At 38.8% G+C, this 19,617-nt stretch overlaps 1 protein-coding gene across 7 annotated transcripts in view; it reads left to right on the top strand.

Annotated features, from left to right (window-relative positions):
• DMXL1 (Dmx like 1) overlaps positions 1-19,617 on the top strand; it is an 88,218-nt gene that overhangs the window by 29,009 nt on the left and 39,592 nt on the right. For 6 of the 7 annotated variants that reach the window (XM_035309311.1, XM_035309309.1, XM_035309305.1 and 3 more), the window contains exons 10-20: positions 3,276-3,488; positions 5,428-5,681; positions 5,807-6,491; positions 7,024-7,145; positions 7,586-7,675; positions 7,986-8,088; positions 10,120-10,236; positions 11,545-11,769; positions 12,477-14,180; positions 14,571-14,681; positions 15,978-16,147. In XM_035309311.1, the coding sequence (XP_035165202.1) occupies positions 3,276-3,488; positions 5,428-5,681; positions 5,807-6,491; positions 7,024-7,145; positions 7,586-7,675; positions 7,986-8,088; positions 10,120-10,236; positions 11,545-11,769; positions 12,477-14,180; positions 14,571-14,681; positions 15,978-16,147 (3,794 nt within the window). The remainder of the gene's footprint in view (positions 1-3,275; positions 3,489-5,427; positions 5,682-5,806; positions 6,492-7,023; positions 7,146-7,585; positions 7,676-7,985; positions 8,089-10,119; positions 10,237-11,544; positions 11,770-12,476; positions 14,181-14,570; positions 14,682-15,977; positions 16,148-19,617) is intronic. The other variant, XM_035309307.1, reaches the window with a different exon arrangement.

Below are 19,617 nucleotides of genomic sequence, written 5' to 3'. Positions count from 1 at the left end.
TGTTAATTTTTGACCTTATTTTCTTAAAGAAACAGAATCCTTGAGAGTTTACTTAATATTTCTTAACCATTCTGTGATTCTGTAATATGAGTTTAAGGTTTGCATGGGCCTCTGGAGGCCGTCTGGTCCAAGCCTTCTGCTCAGGCAGAGCTCCCCAGAGCAGGTTGCCCAGGACCGTGTTCAGGTAGCTTTTAATAACTGCAAGAAGGGAGACTCCATGACCTCTCTGGGCAACCTGTGCCAGTGCACCATCCATTTGCATGGTAAAGAAGTATTTCCTGATGTTCAGATGGAACCTCTGGTGTTCCAGTTGGTGCCTACTGGCTCTGTCCTCTTTTGCACCCTCCCTTCAGGTATTTGTATATATTAATAAGATCCCCCTTGGCCTTCTGTTCTCCAGGCTGAACAGTCCAACAGTCCCAGTTCTCTCATCCTTTCTTCATAGGGGAGATGCTTCTGTCCCTTCTTCATCTCCATGGCCCTTTGCTGCACTCTTCCCAGTAAGTCCATGCCCCTCTTGTATGGGGGAGCCTAGAACTGGACCCAGTACCCCAGGTGTACCCTCGTCAGTGTTGGGAAGGATCACCTCTCTTCACCTGCTTGCAGTGCTTTGCCTAATGCAGCCAAAAATACTGTTAGCCTTTTTAGCAGCAAGGGCATGTTACTGACTTGTGTTCAGCTTTGTGTCTAACAGAACTCCTAGGTCCTTTTCTGCAGAGCTGCTTTCTAGCTGAGTGGCCCCTAGTGTGTTCTGGTGCCTGGTGTTGTTCCTTCCCAGCTGCAGGACTTTGCACTTCTCCTTAAACTTCATGAGATTCTTGGCAACCCATTTCTCAGCCTATCAAGCTCCCTCTAGATGGCTGCCCAACCCTTTCAACTGCACACTCCAGTATTCAGCCTGGGTAGAATTCATTCACTGAAAAGGAATAAGTAGCATTGTATGTTTATTTATTTATTTATTTATTTTTTGGCGGGGGAGGGTAGGGGCAGGCAAGATTATCACTAGGCATATACAGAGAGAATTATTGAATCAAAAGACTTAAGAAGCTTTTTGGAAGAAGTGTGATTTATGAAGCAAATAGAGATTTTCACTAAGGACTTTACCCAGGACTGAGCATCAACTGGAAGCTGGAAATCTTCCAGAAGATGCGCTAAAAGTTTCTGTTTTCCAGAATAGAATAACTGAAGCTTTGAGGTAGGAGAATTGATGGGGAAAAAAAATGTGATTTCTTTAGAGATTTTGTGTTACACACTAAAAGTGCATAGATTTGATTTGTATTCTAATGTGAGAAATCATCTTTCCTGTCCACCTTCTCATTCATGTTTGCTGTAGCTTTGTCCTATAAGAAGTCGATTTATTTCTTCCAAGTTCTGCTTTTGCCAAATATACTACCCTATTTTTGTGACTGTCAAAAATTGCTTTTTTAGGCAGATGGACCATATTTCTCTAATACTCTCTTCATCCCCTCTCCCCACTATAAAATTGTAGGTAGTCATGCTGGTTATTTCTTCTCTTTGTGTGCTCTGTTATTTTCTTAGGCTAGACTGCAGTGTAAATAATTCAGAGACAACACTAGTATAAAAACAGCATTGGAATAAAAATATTTTGTCTCCTGGGGTATAGAATTTAAGTACCAGTGCATAAATAGAGATCAGAAGCAGAATGTCTATGGAGGCTTCTAGGTGGAAATCAAATGTGGGTTGAGCTTTTAGCATATTGCTGTATGACCCATTTGAAGAAATGACAGCTGCTTTCTTGACACTAGGTTCAGATGATGTAACTTTGCAGCAGTCTGATGCTTGCTTCTTTTATTTACTTTGAGATTACCGATTTATTTTTCACAGCCACGTGGCACACTGGGTGGCATCATGTTGCAATGTAAAATAATAAAGGAATCTGTAGGAATCAGAAATCCTAGCTTTATGCAATAGCCTTACAGCATATGTTTCTTGGTCACCCTGTTAGTTCTCGCCAGTGTAAGCCTGTTGTACGTGATCCTTGATACTGCTGCAGCCTTGGTTCTGGAATATACACTGGGACATCATCCTCAAATTATTTGCTTTATTTTCTGAACTATGACAGCAAAGAATAAGGAAAATTAAAGTATATGCACAGTGTTACATTATGGAAATGTAGCCCAGAGTGGCTACAATGTAGCCCATTATGATAAGGACTAAGGACAAGGAGACCACTAATTACTGTCATGGGCAAAACAGACTCAGAATAGGGAGATTAATATAATTTATTGCCTATTGGTAGTAGACTAGACCTGTGAGAACTAAAAACAAACTAAAAACTCCTTTCTGACCCCATCCACCCTCTTCTATGTCCCACCTCCAAGCAGTGCAGGGGGATAGGGAATGGGGTCTGTGGTCAGTCCATAATGCTGTGTCTCTGCTGCTACTTCATCTTTACTCTCTTCCCCTGCTCCAGTGCGGGGTCCCCCCCATGTCATGCTGTCCTTCCCAAACTGATCCAATAAGGGTCCTTCCCACGGGCTTCAGTTCCTGTCAAGAACTGCTCCCACATGGCTCTGTCCCATGGGCTCCATCCATCCCCCAGGAGCAAACTGCTCTAGCACGGGTCCCCCACGGGCAGCAGCTCCCCCCAGGCCCCCTGCTCCTGCGGGGGCTCCTCTGCGCAGGCTGCAGCTCTGGCCCGGGTCCTTCTCCTGCAGGGGCTCTCCATGGGCCGCAGCCTCCTCCAGGCCACATCCACCTGCTCCAGCGGGGGCTCCTCCATGGGCTGCAGCGTGGAGATCTGCTCCATGTGGGACCCATGGGCTGCAGGGGGACAGCCTGTTCCACCAGGGGCCACAGGGGAACTTGTGCTTCGTGTCTGGAGCACCTTCTGCCCTCCTGCTGCACTGACCTGGGTCAGCTCTGGCCAGGGATGGGTCCCTTCTGGAGCAGCTGGAGCTGTCTCTGCTCTGACATGGGGCAGCTGCTAGGCTCTGCCCACAGAGGCCACCCCTGCTGTATTCCTGCTGCTAAAACCTTACCACCTAAACTTGATACCCAGTGCCATACTATGGTCTTGTAAGCATAATGAAGAGCCTTCCCATACAACACTTCCTGTTGATAGCAACAAAACAATGTAATACTGAAGGTAGATGATGTTGGTGAAAGGAATGACTAGCGGCAATACATTTATTTGCTTATTCCAGAGTGTATTTTTTTCCTCGTGGCTTTTCAGCTTGAACATAGTGTCTAGAATTTTTTTTTTCCCAAATTACTTGGTTTTGAATAAAGCTGTTAATATTTTTTTCTGGTAGATATTCCTCTACTCCCATCTATCACATCTCTGAGTCTTGGTGAAAGTGAAGAAAAAAGTGGACCTTTTGTTGTGCACTGGCTAAACAATAAAGAACTCCATTTTACCTTATCTATGGAAGTATTTTTGCAGCAACTTAAAAAGAATTTTGAACATCATTCTCCTGAGACAAATACAGAGGAATCTAATCAGATGGACGGCAGATCAGAAGAAGGTAAAAGTCTTATCATAGACAAATGGTTTTCATTTTACAAAGTAATGTGTTCTTTCATCTTGAGTGAGAGGCAATTTAGAATGTAAGGAAGCAGACTGCAGTATTATTTCTGTGAATTTCCTTCCCTTCCAGTGGAAGTACCTAAGTGGTTCTTAAAAAATGTGTATCTACAAATTGTGTTTGCTTTTTCCAGCTATTTTGAGTAACTTACGCTGAAAACTAAAAGTGTATTGTTTTGACATGCTTATGGAACCTGAAATAATCGTAGAGCTAAGCTTTCTTGTTTTCAGTGTTAAGGTATAGCTAATTTAAACAGCTTTATACTACATAATGTTAGACATGGTTGGGAGATGACTGCTTTTGTTCTGCCTACGTGTACAAAAACATACATTAAATGGGGAAAGTCTCACTTCAGTGTCTGGTAAAATTATGGAAAAGATTATTCTGGAACTTAGTGAAAAACACCTAAAGGACAATGCAGTCATTGGTCAGAGCCAACATGGGTTCACTAGCGGAAGGTCATGTCTAACAAACTTAATTTCCTTTTATGACAAGATCACCTGGCTAGTTGACCAAAGAAAGCCAGTCAGTGTAATCCTTCTGGATTTCAGTATAGCTTTTGACGCTGTCTCTTAAATATCCTTCTGGACAAAGTGACCAGAATACAGTTAGATAAAAGCATAATATAATGCATGAGCAATTGGCTGATGGGGCCCAGAGGGTTCTTGTAAACGGGCTTACATCAGGCTGATGACCTGTCACAGAGGGCTTCCCCAGGGCTCCATTTTAGGACCAGTCCTCCTCAATGTTTTCATAAATGATTTGGATGAAGAACTGGAAGATTTTCTGAGCAAGTTTGCAGATGATACCAAATTGTGTGAACCTGTTGATTCTGTCAAGGGTGGTGAGGCCTTGCAGAGAGATCTGGACGAATTAGAGAGCTGGGGCAATCACCAACAGTGTGAAGTTTAAGAAGAGCAAGCGGCAGATTCTGCACCTGGGAAGAGGCAACCCTAGTTAAACATACAGACTGGGGGCTGAGATGCTGGCAAGCATTCCCCCAAAGAAAGGGATCTGGGGGTTTTGATCAACAGCAATCTGAACATGAGTCAGCAGTGTGCCTTGGTGGCCAGGAGGGCCAACCATATACTGGGGTGCATCAGGCACAGCACTGCTAGCTAGTGAAGGGAAGGGATTGTCCCGCTTTGCTCTGCACTGGTGCAGCCTCACTTTGAGCACTGTGTGCAGTTTTGGGCACCACTGTATAAGAAAGATACAAAACTGTTAGGGAGTGTCCAGAGGAAGGCAACAAAGATGGGAAAGGGTCTAGAGGGAAAGATGTATGAGGACAATCTGAGGTCAGTTGGCATGTTCAGCCTGGAGAAGAGGAGACTGAGGGGAGGCCTCACTGTGGTCTACAACTTCCTCACAAGGGAGAGCGGAGGGACAGGCACTGATCTCTCTGGTCACCAACAGTAGGACCCAAGGGAACGGCTTGAAGCTGCAACAGGGGAGGTTCAGACTGGATCTCAGGAAACCGCTGAGAGGGTGGTTGGGCACTGAAACAGGCTCCCCAGGAAAGTAGTCAGAGCACCAAGCCTGCCAGAGTTCAAGAAGCATGTAGACAACGTTCCCAGACACAGTCTGCTATTTTGGGGGTGGTTCTTTGGGAACCCAGAAATTGGACTCGATAATCCCTGTGGATTCCTTTCAACTAGGATAGTCTGTGATTCTTTAAAAAATATAGATATTTCAAATTCAAGTGCAAACTAAGCTAATTCAGTTTATTAGTGGTCCACTAAAGAACTTCTGGTTAAAACTTTCATTATTTTAAATTTGTGCTTGAATGAATGATTTAGAAAAAGGTTGAAATGTGCTTCAATGCTTGAATGATCTTGCTTGTTAATAATTAGCTTTTAAACATATTTTTGTGTTCTAGAAGTTGATGAAAATGGAGATGAACAAAAAGGAAACCAAGAGAAGAAGGAAATGGGTGATGAGAAAACTACTTCAGCATCAAATCTTGTTCCTTTATCTTCTGCTATTGTTGACCATGAAATTGAAGTTCTGCTTTCTGAATGGAGTAAAAATGCTGATATGCTATTCAGTATACATCCTATGGATGGTTCATTGCTGGTATGGCATGTGGACTGGCTAGATGAATACCAGCCTGGCATGTTTCGACAGGTGCAGGTACTTTGCATTTTCTGGATTATGCACTTTTGTGTACAGAAAAGTATGTTGAGAAAAGAACATTAACACTTGCTCTTAAAATTTTTAAATACTTTCTTAAAATACCTTCTTTTTTAAACTCCCAGGTGTCATTTGTCTCCCGGATTCCTGTTGCATTCCCAACGGGTGATGCAAGCTCTCTTTGCAGAAGTATAGTGATGTATGCATGTACCAAAAATGTTGACTTGGCTATTCAACAAGGCAAACAAAAGCCTCTTGGCCTTACACGATCATCATCTATGCTTATCTCTTCTGGACATAGCAAATCAACCAACAGTTTAAAACTAAGTATATTCACACCCAATGTTATGATGATCTCCAAACATGCAGATGGATCTTTGAACCAATGGCTAGTGAGTTTTGCTGAAGAATCTGCTTTTTCAACTGTACTCAGTATTTCACACAAATCCAGATACTGTGGTCACCGTTTTCATCTTAATGACTTGGCTTGCCATTCAGTATTACCACTGCTCCTTACAACCTCACATCACAATGCTCTAAGTTCACCAGATGTTGAGAATGCAAAACAAGCAAATGATTCTTTAAAGTCTCAGGAGTCACCATTAAGACTTCAGAGTAGAGGCAATGCAAGTATAACATCCCAGGATCCCAATGCAGTTTACAGTGAACTTATTCTTTGGAGAGTTGATCCTGTTGGGCCATTGTCCTTTTCTGGTGGAGTGTCTGAACTTGCTCGGATCAATTCTCTCCATGTTTCAGCTTTTTCTAATGTTGCATGGCTGCCCACTCTTATACCCAGTTACTGCCTAGGTGAGTTCAGTTTCCTGATCTGTGAAGTATTCTAGAATAAAAGTAATATAGGCAAATAATGCTATTAAGTAGGCAATGTAGATATATGTATATATGAATAGATTGAAAAATAGAGTTAAGCATGGATCCCTTATTTCACATATTTCCAAGCTGCTTATATTTTGTAATTGTGTATTCTTGTTTAAAGAATTGCTTTGAGGGGGGAGAATGCTGCCTTTTATATTTGATATTTTACGAGCTAATAAAGTCAAGCTGTTAGATGCTAATGTGGACTTTTGATTATAGAATGTCATGAACGCTTAAAAGCAGAGGTAGATTTTGCTCTAGTTTGCAAACCAAATTCTGATTTCCTTTTGTATTCTCTGGTTTGGTTGCTAAGCAACACTTTGTAGTTCTTGCCTGTGAACAGAAATTAACAAGACAGAATATTTCTCATTCCGTATTTCTTTCACAAATTTTAAATTTCTTCTCCTTAAATAAGGGAGCCAGTTGGTGTTTAAATTTGAGTACTTTGTGCATTTATATTTTTCAGGTGCATACTGTAATTCTCCAAGTGCCTGCTTTGTGGCTAGTGATGGACAGCATTTGAGATTATATCAAGCTGTAATAGATGCTAAAAAACTTCTGTGTGAGCTTTCCAATCCAGAAATTTCTGTAAGTGAAAGCTGTCTCTAGTGTTTGAAGCTTGGAACTTCATTTAGTAATAATAGTTAGACTTATTAGAAACTAAGCTAGCTGTCAAGAATTCTGCAGATTATGATAGTTCAAATCTGCTTGTAAAAACATACAATAAAGCTTCTTAGCATTGTAGGCATACTGCAGTTGAGACGTTTCTGTTTAGTGAATGAATGGTAAACTGCTGTATGTGGGGCTTTCTGGATGATGGCTTTCCAGATGGCTTTGCAAGTTCTTGCCATTTTTTTAAATCAAAAATAAAGTGGCTCTCCATAAAACTAGGAACGTTTTAGTATTCCTGGTAACTTGCAGCTGGAGTATTTTTAATGCTTTTGTGTAACATTTGCTTAGATGTTGTATCTATTCAGCAGTCTGTGTTGCAGAAATGGACAAAAGAAGCATCTCTTTTTTTTTAACAGAAATATGTTGGTGAAGTTTTTAATATCATAAGTCAGCAATCTACTGCTCGACCAGGATGCATCATTGAACTGGATGCTATCACAGAGCTTGTAAGACCTTTATCTGTACTCATTTTATACCATAATCACCTTGCTTAAAAAGTGTTAACAATAAAGGCTACACCTCTAGCTGTCTTTCAAGTAAAATTGAATGTTTAAAGATTGATTCTGACATACACTTGCTTTTGGTTTCATAGTACCTGGAAATGAAGAAAACATGAGTAATGAAGGTGTATCTTATTGATAAACCTTTTTTGTTGTGTGCAACTTAGCAATCAACTCAAAAGCTCGCATGTTAGAGAGAAATCTTAAGCAGTGCACTCTGATGTTCACTACTTGTTTATATCTTTTACTTTCTTAGCATGGCAGAAAAACACAGTTGTTCCATGTTTTTCAAGAAGACTTCATTTTAAATAACCAGGAGAAAGAGGTACCTGAAAAGAAAAACAATTTAGCAGACTCAGGTAAAGAACTATTTTTTCATAAAATATTGAAGACAAATATTGTATGTGTATTCCACAGAACTTTTATAGGTTTTTGCATCTTTCTTTTAAGGTCTTTGTACGCTGAAGAAGAAATTCTAGTCTAATGAAAGTCATGGGTGTTTCACTTTTCTGGAGGGTAGTACTCAACCAAATTTTAGACAGGGTAGTTTGTTAAACATTTTGTGGCTGATGTTGTCCTTAGAGGAGGGGAAAGTGTTTGAAATGTAGAGCCTGTGTGATGGATATGATATAGTATACCCTACAGCAAACTTACCTGCATCCTTTCTTGAAGGTTGTTTACATACTACTTCTATGATAAATGACATGCCAAACAAGCAACCCTCCCCAAAAAAAGACAACTTAAATACAATGCTGTGAATGGTGTATAGATATTGCATAGCTGTGGTTTTAGAGATTATCATTCTATGGGTCTTAAGGTAGCTCTGAATTGCCTTGAAATAAAATTATCAGTTTTTGTTGGTGGAGTTGGTCAGTAGTTTTGACATTTAAGCAGCTCAGTGTGGTTTTGTTCAGTCCCAATGTAATGATTTGGAAAAAAAAAAAAAGGGGGTCAAAATAAAATTACAGCCTGTGATACCAAGTCATCTGTAGTGGTAATGGAAATGCTAAATAAAAGGAAGGAAAAATAAGGAACAGTATGAAAATGTGTAATAACTTGGTACATGACATTATTTTTTGTAGAAGTCAAGGGAGACCAAGAAAAATGATCTGAACTGTATATACAGTGCTTGCTTCTGAATTAGCTGTTTCTGCTCAAGAGAGACGTGGAGTAATGGAGATAATCTGTCCTAACTCTCGGTAGTGGTCAAAATATACAAATGGGATGTTGGAAATTAAAAACAGAGTAGAGGAAAAAGAAGTGTTGTGCTAAAGCATAAATTTGTCATGCATTTGCATGGAAGCTCTTCAATCTTGGGTGTGCATTCTGGAAATCTATATAGACTTCTGCCGTAAAAGAAATTTGACTAAATGTGCCCTTTAATACTGTGAATTAGAAGTGTGCCATTGACATATGTTCTCATTTTAAACTATCTAATACTTAAAAGCACATCAGTTTTAAGCCTTTGCTCTTTCCTTTTTAGTTAAGCATGTAAGTATTTAGCTCATATGTTTTCTTAAAAAAAAACAGTACCATAAGCAGCCCTATGTGAGACCCACAGCGCAAATGTAGTTTATCCTTGATCATGTTTTATGTAGATGCATGCCTAAAAATGCAATTGTAAAGAAGGGTTGGGGGAATCCTGGAGAAAAGATTATACATGGTTGTATCACTAAATTAACCATTCTTGCTTGGTCCTAATAAGTTTACTTCAGTGGGAGGGAGAATGTCTGGGTGCACCCTCCAGAAATGGGCTGTTACTGATAACAATTCATGCCTTCTTTTCTTAATGGGTAGAAGTACAGCAAATAGTTTCTTAGGAAGAATCCCTTTTTCTCTTGCGTGTTCTAGATTATATAATCACTCTTGGCTGGATTGTGTTGGATGAACCTATTCATCAGACCAAGCTGTGACTTTACCAACTGTTGACATGTAATTGCTTCTGTAGATGTAATGTGTGTAGTTTTTGTACATTAAATGTAACAGCTGTACTGGGTCAGGCCAAATCTCTGTCTAGTTCACTGTCTCAACTCTTAGAGTGGCCAGCAAGAGATACCTCTTAGAAAGTGTTAAGAGAGCAGCAACCCATTAAAGATGAGTAGATAGAGCCGAGTGCACATTCTGGTATTTAGCTTTAAACATGACAAATATTTTAACCTCTCTAAAATAAGACAGTGACTGTTACTAATGTGTGTGCCTGTAATAATTGCAGGGGCTATTGGTTTTTATAAAATACTGATAAAACTAGTATAGTTAGGTTGGATATAGTCAGACTATTGTATTTGAGTATTAGCTGACAGTAGTTTACTATGATTACTTGCTAGCTGGCACGTTTAGTCCTACTTGCAGTTGAATAATGTGTAAAGTATTTCTGTTCTGATTTTCATCAGGAAACCAGCAGAATGGATTCTCTGAAAAATTCTACTTAATAGTAATAGAGTATACTCAAAACCGTTCATTACTACATATGTGGCACTTACACTTGAAGTCAATTCCTGTCTCAGTAGGTAAGCCAATTTCTGTGTAGGTTAGATTTAAAAAAAAAAAAAAAAAAAAAAGACTTGCGAATGTATCTGGTATTCAGCATATTTTAAATGGCATTTCAGCTTTTTGTAAAGAATCTACAATTCTGTTAGAATCTTTCATCACAACCCATTCTTTCTTGATCACTTCTTAATTTTCAGAATGCTGAAGCTTTTGAATTAATTCTGAGCCCTAAGTTAGTTTTGTATATTTGAAGGACAAATGTATTTGTCTGGTTTTAATAGAGTCTAACAGTTAGTTTTGTGTATTCAAAGGGCAAATGTACTTTGTTGGTTTTAATAGAGTCTAACAGGTCAGATGCTTTGCTTCTAAGAAATTTGTTCTACAGTTTTAGAATTTATAGATAAGTTATATTGGGCTATAGACTGAAGTACCTAAACATTAGAGATTACGATTACAATTCTGAAAAAAATCTGAAGTTCTGAAATCTCTTGGTTCTTTCAGACTACAGAACTACCACACAAATTATAAAACTAAGTAAACAAAGATTATAAGGGAACAAAAATCCAACATTCATCGCATACTGGACAAACCTGTCATAATGCACATTTCTTCGGTTTAAACCAAATTGTTATTTATCTCACTGTTGCCTTCACAGGAAGAATTTTCAGTCACTTTATTATTGCAGTTAATAAATTGTTCAGATAACTAAAGATTCAAATTTTCTAATCTACTTATATGGTGAGGCCATTATTGGGAAGGTGTTTTTTTTTTTAAAAAAAAGTTTCAAATTCAAACTTACACTGTTGGGTTTTATTAAAAAGGTTTTTTTTAAAAAAGCAATGAAGTATTCGTATGACATAATCTTTGAGATCATGTTTTAAGTGAATTTTGACAAAACTTTTCTGAAAAAATACTTTCCCCCAATTTATGAGGTAAGACATGGAGGTCTTCATTTAATTTTCTCTTGCAGCAGATATTCTGTGCCTCATGAAGCATAAATTTCCATGGAAACCCACACACTTACCTCTTCCTTTTGCATTTTTGCTGCCTCTGGTTAGTTTGATTGTGTTAAGAGTTTCTTGTTTGAGTTTGAGATTGAGTTAAGAGTTTCTTGTCTAAAAAGTTCTAAGCACTTCTAGATTTATGGAGTGTTTAATTTGAGGTGTGCTAAAATTTGTCTTTACATCTGAATTTGGGAACACTAGTCATTGAAAGGAAATTACAATTCTTAACATTTTATCTGTCTTCTTGGAACTTATGAATGACTGATAGACTCTAGTTAAAAGAAATTACTGATTTTTTTTAACTAACAGTGCAAACATTTTCAGGTGAAAAGGTAGACTCAGATACACCTGAAGTAACAAAACAAACAGAAGAACTGTATTCTTCACCAGATCCAGAGAAGATCCAGTCACCTTTCAATCAAAAGTATCAAGCCTGTAGAGCAAACCTTCAGAGCACCAGCTGGCTTACTCTCTCTTCAAAAATGGTGTATAGTCAAGAGTTGAATTTGCCAGAAGGAGTGGAGATAATAAGTGTTAAGCCCTCAGCAGGTTTGTGATTTTTATTTTTTCTATTTCTTATTTTCAGAATAAAGTGTGGAATCCTTGCATTTCTGAGTTCAGCTTAAAATAGAAATGAATAGTTTGGTGTTTGTTCTTAAAATTGAAATACATGTAGGTAGATCTAAATGGTTTGCTAAAACTTGCTCCCCTGACTTTTTAATACGGATCTTGGAACTAATACCAAAATAACCTTTTTTATGAAAGGCGTAACATTTATTTAAACCCAGATTCTGAAAATAAAAGGAATTGTAGAAAAAAAAAAAAGCTTTAAAATTATTCATTATTTTTTGGTGGGATGTACACTTAAAATTTAAGGTTTCTATCAGAAGCCTCTCAAAAATATTTTGAAAAGATTTTTAGATTTCTGAAAGAGAAGTGTTTGTGTGTGAGATGATAGAAGTATATCAGACAATGTCTTTCCCATACAATCCAAAACTGGCACCTAGAGATATTAATATTCAGATTTAAATCATGCAATTTAACTCCTTTCTAGAGAATGAAACGGAGACTAATAGTAAAATAATTTCACAGGATTTTTTTTTAATCTTGTAAAGCTCTGGGAACCACCCTTTTTATGAGGAAGTACTAATTTCTTTTGTCTGTTTTAGAATAATAAAATGATAATGGAACAAAAAGGGCTTTACTTTTGGCTTACTTTTTATGATTTACCCTAATAAAAAATATTTAATTTTTAGGACATCTGAGTTCCTCTTCCATATATCCTGTTTGTCGTGCACCTTATCTGCTGGCTACTTCATGCTCAGATGGAAAAGTTCGGTTCTGGAGATGCAGGGTGACCACTGAATCATCAGCTTTGTCTGTGACAGAATATAATATACAGAGTGATGCTACATACATTTGGGAAGAATGGCCCTTACTGATTGAGGATGGACTTCTTAGCAGTAGTGCTATTACTGTTCCAGGAAGGCCAGCTGAAGTTAGTTGTGCACACACAAACCGATTAGCTGTAGCATACAAGCAGGTAACACCTAAAAATAGTCACCTTTCTCAAGACTTTATAATGCATGTTAGCATTTTTGAATGTGAATCTACAGGGGGTTCTTCCTGGATACTAGAGCAGACTCTTCATTTAGATGAGATAGGCACAATGTTAGACCCTGGTATTAGTATTGATAGTAATTTAGTGGCATATAACAGACAAGAAGTTTCTTTCTCTTATGGTGGGAATGTGATGCCCAGCACTAAGCACTTGGTACACTTAGATTGGATGTCTAGGGAGGATGGTTCACATATCCTGACAGTAGGAATTGGATCAAAACTTTTTATGTTTGGCCAGCTGTCTGGGAAAATGCAAGAACAAAATGGTACAGAGACTGTAGCAATCTCCCATAGTGGCAGTACTACGACAAAGGCTACAGCTCTTTCTAGGTTTGTTCTACTGCGTTCTGTTGACTTGGTTTCCTCTGTAGAGGGGTCACCTCCTTTTCCAGTCTCCTTGTCATGGGTACGTGATGGCATTCTGGTAGTTGGAATGGATTGTGAAATGCATGTCTATTCTCAGTGGCAGCCTCCAGCCAAGCAGGAACTAATTAGTACAGATTCCTACAGTGGAAGTATGCCATGTATAACTAGCTCAATGAAACAAAGCCAATCAGCTGCCTCGGGTCTGCCTGCACCAAAGAGAACTTTGACCAGATCTATGACCAGCCTTGCACAAAAACTTAGTGGGAAAAGATCTGCCTTTGATCTGTCTGCTGAAATGGAAGACTCTGGTCTTTTTGAAGCAGCTCATACGTTATCTCCCACTTTACCTCAGTACCATCCACATCAACTGTTAGAACTCATGGATCTTGGTAAAGTACGTAGAGCAAAAGCCATTCTGTCCCATCTGGTGAAGTGCATTGCTGGAGAAGTTGTTGCTATAAATGAATCTGAACCTAATCATGACAGAAGACTCAGATCTCTGACCATCAGTGCTAGTGGAAGTACTGCACGAGACCCCAAAACATTCAGCAAAACTGAGAGTACAGACTATATTGAAATAGACTCTGTTCCACCATTGCCCTTGTATGCTCTGCTTGCTGCAGATGATGATTCATCTCATTCTTGTTCAGAGAAGTCAAATAATCAAAAGAGTCAAAATAAGAAAGATATGTCCAATGACAATTATGAAGATCTCTTTCAAAATTCTGTTATAAGCACAGATGAACTTGTAACATTTGATGCAGATGAAGACAGTGCAAAACCAAAAGTCATTGATCTTTCTCAATATAGCCCAACTTACTTTGGACCAGAGCATGCTCAAGTTCTTTCTTGTCACTTGCTTCATTCAAGTTTGCCAGGTCTGACTAGGATGGAGCAAATGTCACTAATGGCCTTGGCAGATACAATTGCTACCACCAGTACTGACATTGGGGAAAGCAGAGACAGAAATCAGGGTAAGCTGTCCATTCAAAATTCTATATATTATTGTTTTGTAACCCTTTTTGGAACTTCTCTCTGTTACTTTGGAATGCTACTTTTAAAGCTTGTCTATGATTTACTGTGCCATCACAATATTTACTGTTTAACTCAACTTTCTGACTTCATAAAATGAAATTTGGTATTGCTAACTGTTAACGGCAGTGATATTTCATCAGTCTGTCTACATTAACTTCACAACTTTTTATATTTGAGATTTTCCTCATATATTAAGGGAATTGTTAAGGATTATGCTAATATATTTATGAATTTAAAGCATCAATAGCTGTAGAACTAAGGTATTTTTTATGTTAAGAGACTATTTTTAACAGCTTCTCTGAATTACATACCAAAACATTTAATTGCAGGTGGAGAAACTCTTGATGAGTGTGGTTTAAAATTTTTATTGGCTGTTCGGCTTCACACATTTCTAACAACTTCACTTCCTCCTGTACATCGAGCTCAACTTCTTCACCAAGGTAATTGACATGTTTTCTTAGAGGGGGGTGAATGTTACTAAATGAAGTAGCCTTATAGGATTGTATGTTATTGACATGTCTGTTCAGAATCAAGTTAATTTTGTTGTTCTTAAAAACAAACAAACACCACTGTTGTTCAATCCAAATGCATGCCAGACTGGAAGATGTCTGCTTTACTCTAGATGCAGGTGTTAAAACTGGGGTGTTTTTTTTTTTCTAACTACAAAAGGTTTGTAGTTTTAACTTTCTTCTATTTCCTCAAGAGAACAGGTTCTTCTGTACTTCTAGTTCCATGTTGTTCCAATAACCTTCTGCAGAAATAACAAAGTAGAAAATACAGAGTACTTATTGTCTTCGGTTTTTAGTACTTTTTTTGAAAAAAATATATATATATTAAGTCACTGAATGCTTTTTCATACACCTAGTGTAATTATCCAATGAACTGTTTCAAATAACGTTTTCTTAGGTGTAGTTTTCACTAGTTCCAAGCAGATATTACAAAATCAGATTTGATTAGGAGTTAACCAAATTTAAAGGGGTGATTGTGATTATTTCTTCACCCTTTTATTAGTCTTCATAACAGATGATTACATTTTCAGTATCATGGCTTGTTATTCTTCAGCTGTATACAAGCTTGGACCTTGCTAGGACTGCCAAAGTACATTACTGCTGAGTTAGGTCTCTCCTAGTACCCTTTTAGCTGAGATGCATCACTTCTACTGAATTCAGAAACTTATGAGAGTTAGAAGTGCCTGTAGAGGTGCAGTTGAATGTGTCTCTGTGCAATGCAGTCACCTGTGGTCAACCCTGGTGTTGCAGTAATCCATAACTACCTTTTATGTTGATTAGCAATTCCTGTCTTCCTTATGCCATGGCTTGTGTCTTTGAGTGTTCTTTTGTATCTCTGTTCTCAAATCTGTTTTCTGCTGCTGTAATCTCTACTTTTTTTCAATCCAAATCAAAATAATGAAAACTTTGAAAAGTTTAAACAATATGTTGCGCTTTGTGTCATGGCTAATCTTAATGCCACCCATTATAATTTGAACATCAGTCAATAACCATTCTTTGCAAACTATCTAAGCAGTTTACAAGTTGAAAAATTGCTTTCATCTGTATAAACTTTCTATAATATTTATTATATAAATATACTTAAATTTTTGCTGTTTCTTCATTAATGCACTTAGAAGTCCAAAATGAACAATTTAGCCTTTTTATCTCTTCTTAACACCTACCTCTTTGAATGTATATTATGGATTACTTTATTACTGATTTTTTTTTTAATGCTTGGTTATCTAGGCTTATCTACTAGTCATTTTGCCTGGGCATTCCATTCAGTAGCAGAAGAAGAGCTACTGAGCATGCTCCCTGCAATGCAGAAAGGAGATCCAACATGGTCAGAACTCAGAGCTATGGGTATAGGATGGTGGGTTCGAAATATCCATAGCCTGCGGAAATGCATAGAAAAGGTAAACACAGTCTTCTAAAACAAAATTGCAAAATTTCTTCTCAAATATCTGTTCTCTGATATTTACCTTCTGGTTATATGGTTTGAAATTTTAAATATGTTCAGGATTACTGAATGCTTCTTGCTGTATTTGTTCTGAATATGGTTTATTGTATGAATGTGCAATTCTGTATTTAATGTGTTTTTTTCTTAGTTTAGGTTTCAAATTCAGTGTGAAGTACATCTTGGGCTTTTAGAATCTACATTTTGAAGGTGTAGTGTACAGTGCTCATGGTGGATGCTCAATATACATGTTGAGCTAGTTTTTTTTTTTATAGCAAGGGCCCCTCCTAGGTAAGAAAACAAGTTACAGGGAAAGATTCTCATTAGAAACCTATTAGAGGTTAGGCCAATAAAGTTATTGTACATCTGTCTTGCAAACTGATACATTTCCATGGTAACTAAGCCTTCTATTGCTTTTCCTTATTTTTAAAAAATCTGTATTTGAATTGTCACAGATGCAGCAATAAGCCTAACCTCACTATCAGTTGCTTTAAGTTCTTGGAAGAGCCAAGTGTGTTGAGCTAGAAATTGACATGCACAAGATAATTTGACTACAAAGCACAAAGTGGTAAAATGCATGTCTCTACTTCTATTGTTCATTCTTCAGCAATTAATCATCACTTTGTGAAAATTACCTGCCTTACTGTTAAAAGAAAATTGAAGTTTCCTGAGCCTGCGTTTAAGGTTATCTTACATGGGTCTTGGACTATTCTTACTTCTACTTACCCCTTTTTCCTTTTCAACTTCCAAAAATAATCTCCTGTAAACTTTTCTTCTGTTGTGACTGGTCCCAGCCTGTTTTTCAAGTCTCCATCTGTCCTTTGATTAGCAAAGCAACTAATAAGTTAATTTTGTTTTGATTTCAGTAACTGATTTCAAGTGTAGGCATTCCCATTTGATCTGCCAAAAAGCTTTTAGAACTGGAAGACCGTTAGCTAAATGGTATAGTTAAGTCACAGGGCTAAGTGAGACATGGTGGGACAGCTTGCATGGCTGGAGTGCTGTGATAGATGATTACATACGTTTCAGGAAGGATGGGCAGGGAAAGAGAGGAGGTGAGATAGCTATGTATGTTTAGGATTGCTTTGTCTGCATGGAGCTGGGTGATGGTTGAATGTGTATGGGTAAGAGTAAGGGGAAAGGCCAGTGAGGCAGATATTATGGTGGGAATATTTTATGGACCACTGAACCAGGATGAAGAAATAGATAAAAAAAATACTCTATAAACAACCCAAAGTCTCACAATCGCTAGCCCTTGTTCTCACGGGGGACTTCAGCTTCCCAGATGCCAAGTGGAAATAAAGTACAGCAAAGAGGAAACAGTCTGGGAGATTCCTGGAGTATGTGGAGGATAGTTGCCTGACACAAGTTGTGAGTGAGCCACCTAAGAAAGGTGCCCCACTTGACCTGTTGTTTGCGAACAGGTAAAGTGGCCTCCAGCATAAGAAAGACATCAAACTGTTCAAGCAGCTTGAGAGGAGGGCCACAAAGATGCTGAAAGGGCTGTTGCGCCTCTGCTATGTAGTAAGGCTGAGAGATTTGGGGTGGTTTGGTCTGGAGAAGAGAAGGCTCTACAGGTAGATCTTATAGCAGCCTTCCAGTACTTAAAGGCAGACTACAGGTAAGGTGGTAAAGGATTATTTATTGAGAACTATAGTGATAGGATGAGGGTAAGAACATTAAAGTAAAAGAGGGTAGGTTTAGATCAGATATTAGAAAGAAATTCTTTATTCTGAGGGTGGTGAGGTACTGGACCAGGTTGCCCAAAGAAGTGGTGGATGCCACAGAAGTGTTCAAGGGCAGGTTGGATGGGGCTTCAGGCTAACTTGATACAGCAAAAGATGTCCCTGCCCATGGTTGGGGGGGAGGGGTTAGAACTAGATGATCTTTAAGGTCCCTACGAACCCAACCCATTCTATGAGGGCATAGTGGTAATGAAATGATACAGTTTTTGACCTTTGGTGAAATAAAAAGATGGCTAGCAGAACTGCTACCTTGAATTTCTGGAGGGCAGACTTTGGCCTATCTAGAGACCTGGTTGACAGAATCCCTTGGGAGGCAGTTGTGAAAGGCACACCTGCCTTTCAGACAGGAGTCAAAAACAAGAATCCAGGAATGCTGGACGTTCTTCAGGAATGAAATCTTAAAGATGAAGGAAAAGGCTTTCCCAGTGTGCTGAAGGTTGAACCAGCAGGAGAGAAGACCAGTGTGGCTGAATAGATTGCCTCTTCAGGAACTCAGGAAGAAAAAGTGAACTCTGGAAAAACGGGCGGGCAACTCAGGAGAACTGTAGAGCTGTTGTGAAGTTCTGTAGGGAGAAAATGAGAAGGGCCAAATCCAACTAGAACTCAGGTTGGCAAGTGGAGTAAAAGACAACAAAAATGAATTTATAAATACATTAATAGAAAAGAAACAACAAGGAGAATCTCCATCCTTTATTGGATATGAGGGGAAACAGAGACAAAGATGAGGAAAAAGCTGAGATACTTCATGATTACTTCAATGGGCAAAATGCCTCTTGCCTCTGCCTTTATTAGTAAGGCCAGGGAACTCATCCCCCTGTGTTTGAAGATTGTAGTGAGATGAAGGTCCTATAATCCAGAGGGGAAACTGTAAGTGACCACCTACATCATTTGAACATTCACAAGTTTGAGAGTGCAAGTGATTCAGAACCTTTGGATGAAGGAGTTGGGGAAAAATGCTTGCCAGGCCACTTTCAGTAATTTACCAGTAGTCCTGGCTGTCCAGGGAGGTGCAAGATTAACTAATATGACACCAATCTACAAGAAGGACAGGAAAGGAGGATACACAGAACAGGCCTGGCAGTCTGATCTTGGTGCCATGGAAGGCTGTGGAGCAGATCATTTTGAATGTCATCATCCAGCATGCATGGGACAATCGACAATCGAGTCTTTCTATGACAAGATGACCCACTTAGCAGATGAGGGAAAGGCTGTGGATGTTGTCTGCCTGCATTATAGTAAAGCGTTTGACACTGTTTCCCACAGTATTCTCCTGGAGAAACTTGCTGCTCATAGCTTGGACAGGTGCACAATTGACTAGGTGAAGAACTGTCTGGATGGCTGGGCTCAAAGGGCCCTAGTGAAAGGAGTTTGCTCCAGTTGGTGTCTGGTCACCAGTGGCATATCCCAGGGCTCAGTCTTAGTTTTGTTTAACATTTTTATCAATGGTCTGGATGGTGGTTTAATATGGAGAAGAGGAGGCTGAGGGGAGAGACCTCATCTGTCTCTACAACTACCTGAAAGGTGGTTGAAGTAAGGAGGGTGTTGGTCTCTTTCTCAGGTGACAAGTGATAGGACACAAAGAAGCAGTATCAAGTTGTGCCAGAGGAGGCTTAGTTTGGATATCACAAAGAATTTCTTTGCAGAGAAGGTGGTCAGGCATTGGAATGGGCTTCCTATGGAAGTG

This window comes from Oxyura jamaicensis, chromosome Z (assembly GCF_011077185.1).
Source record: "Oxyura jamaicensis isolate SHBP4307 breed ruddy duck chromosome Z, BPBGC_Ojam_1.0, whole genome shotgun sequence".
NCBI lineage: Eukaryota > Metazoa > Chordata > Aves > Anseriformes > Anatidae > Oxyura > Oxyura jamaicensis.
Note: the sequence above shows the minus strand (reverse complement) of the source record. Positions and strands in the feature narration are given on the sequence as shown.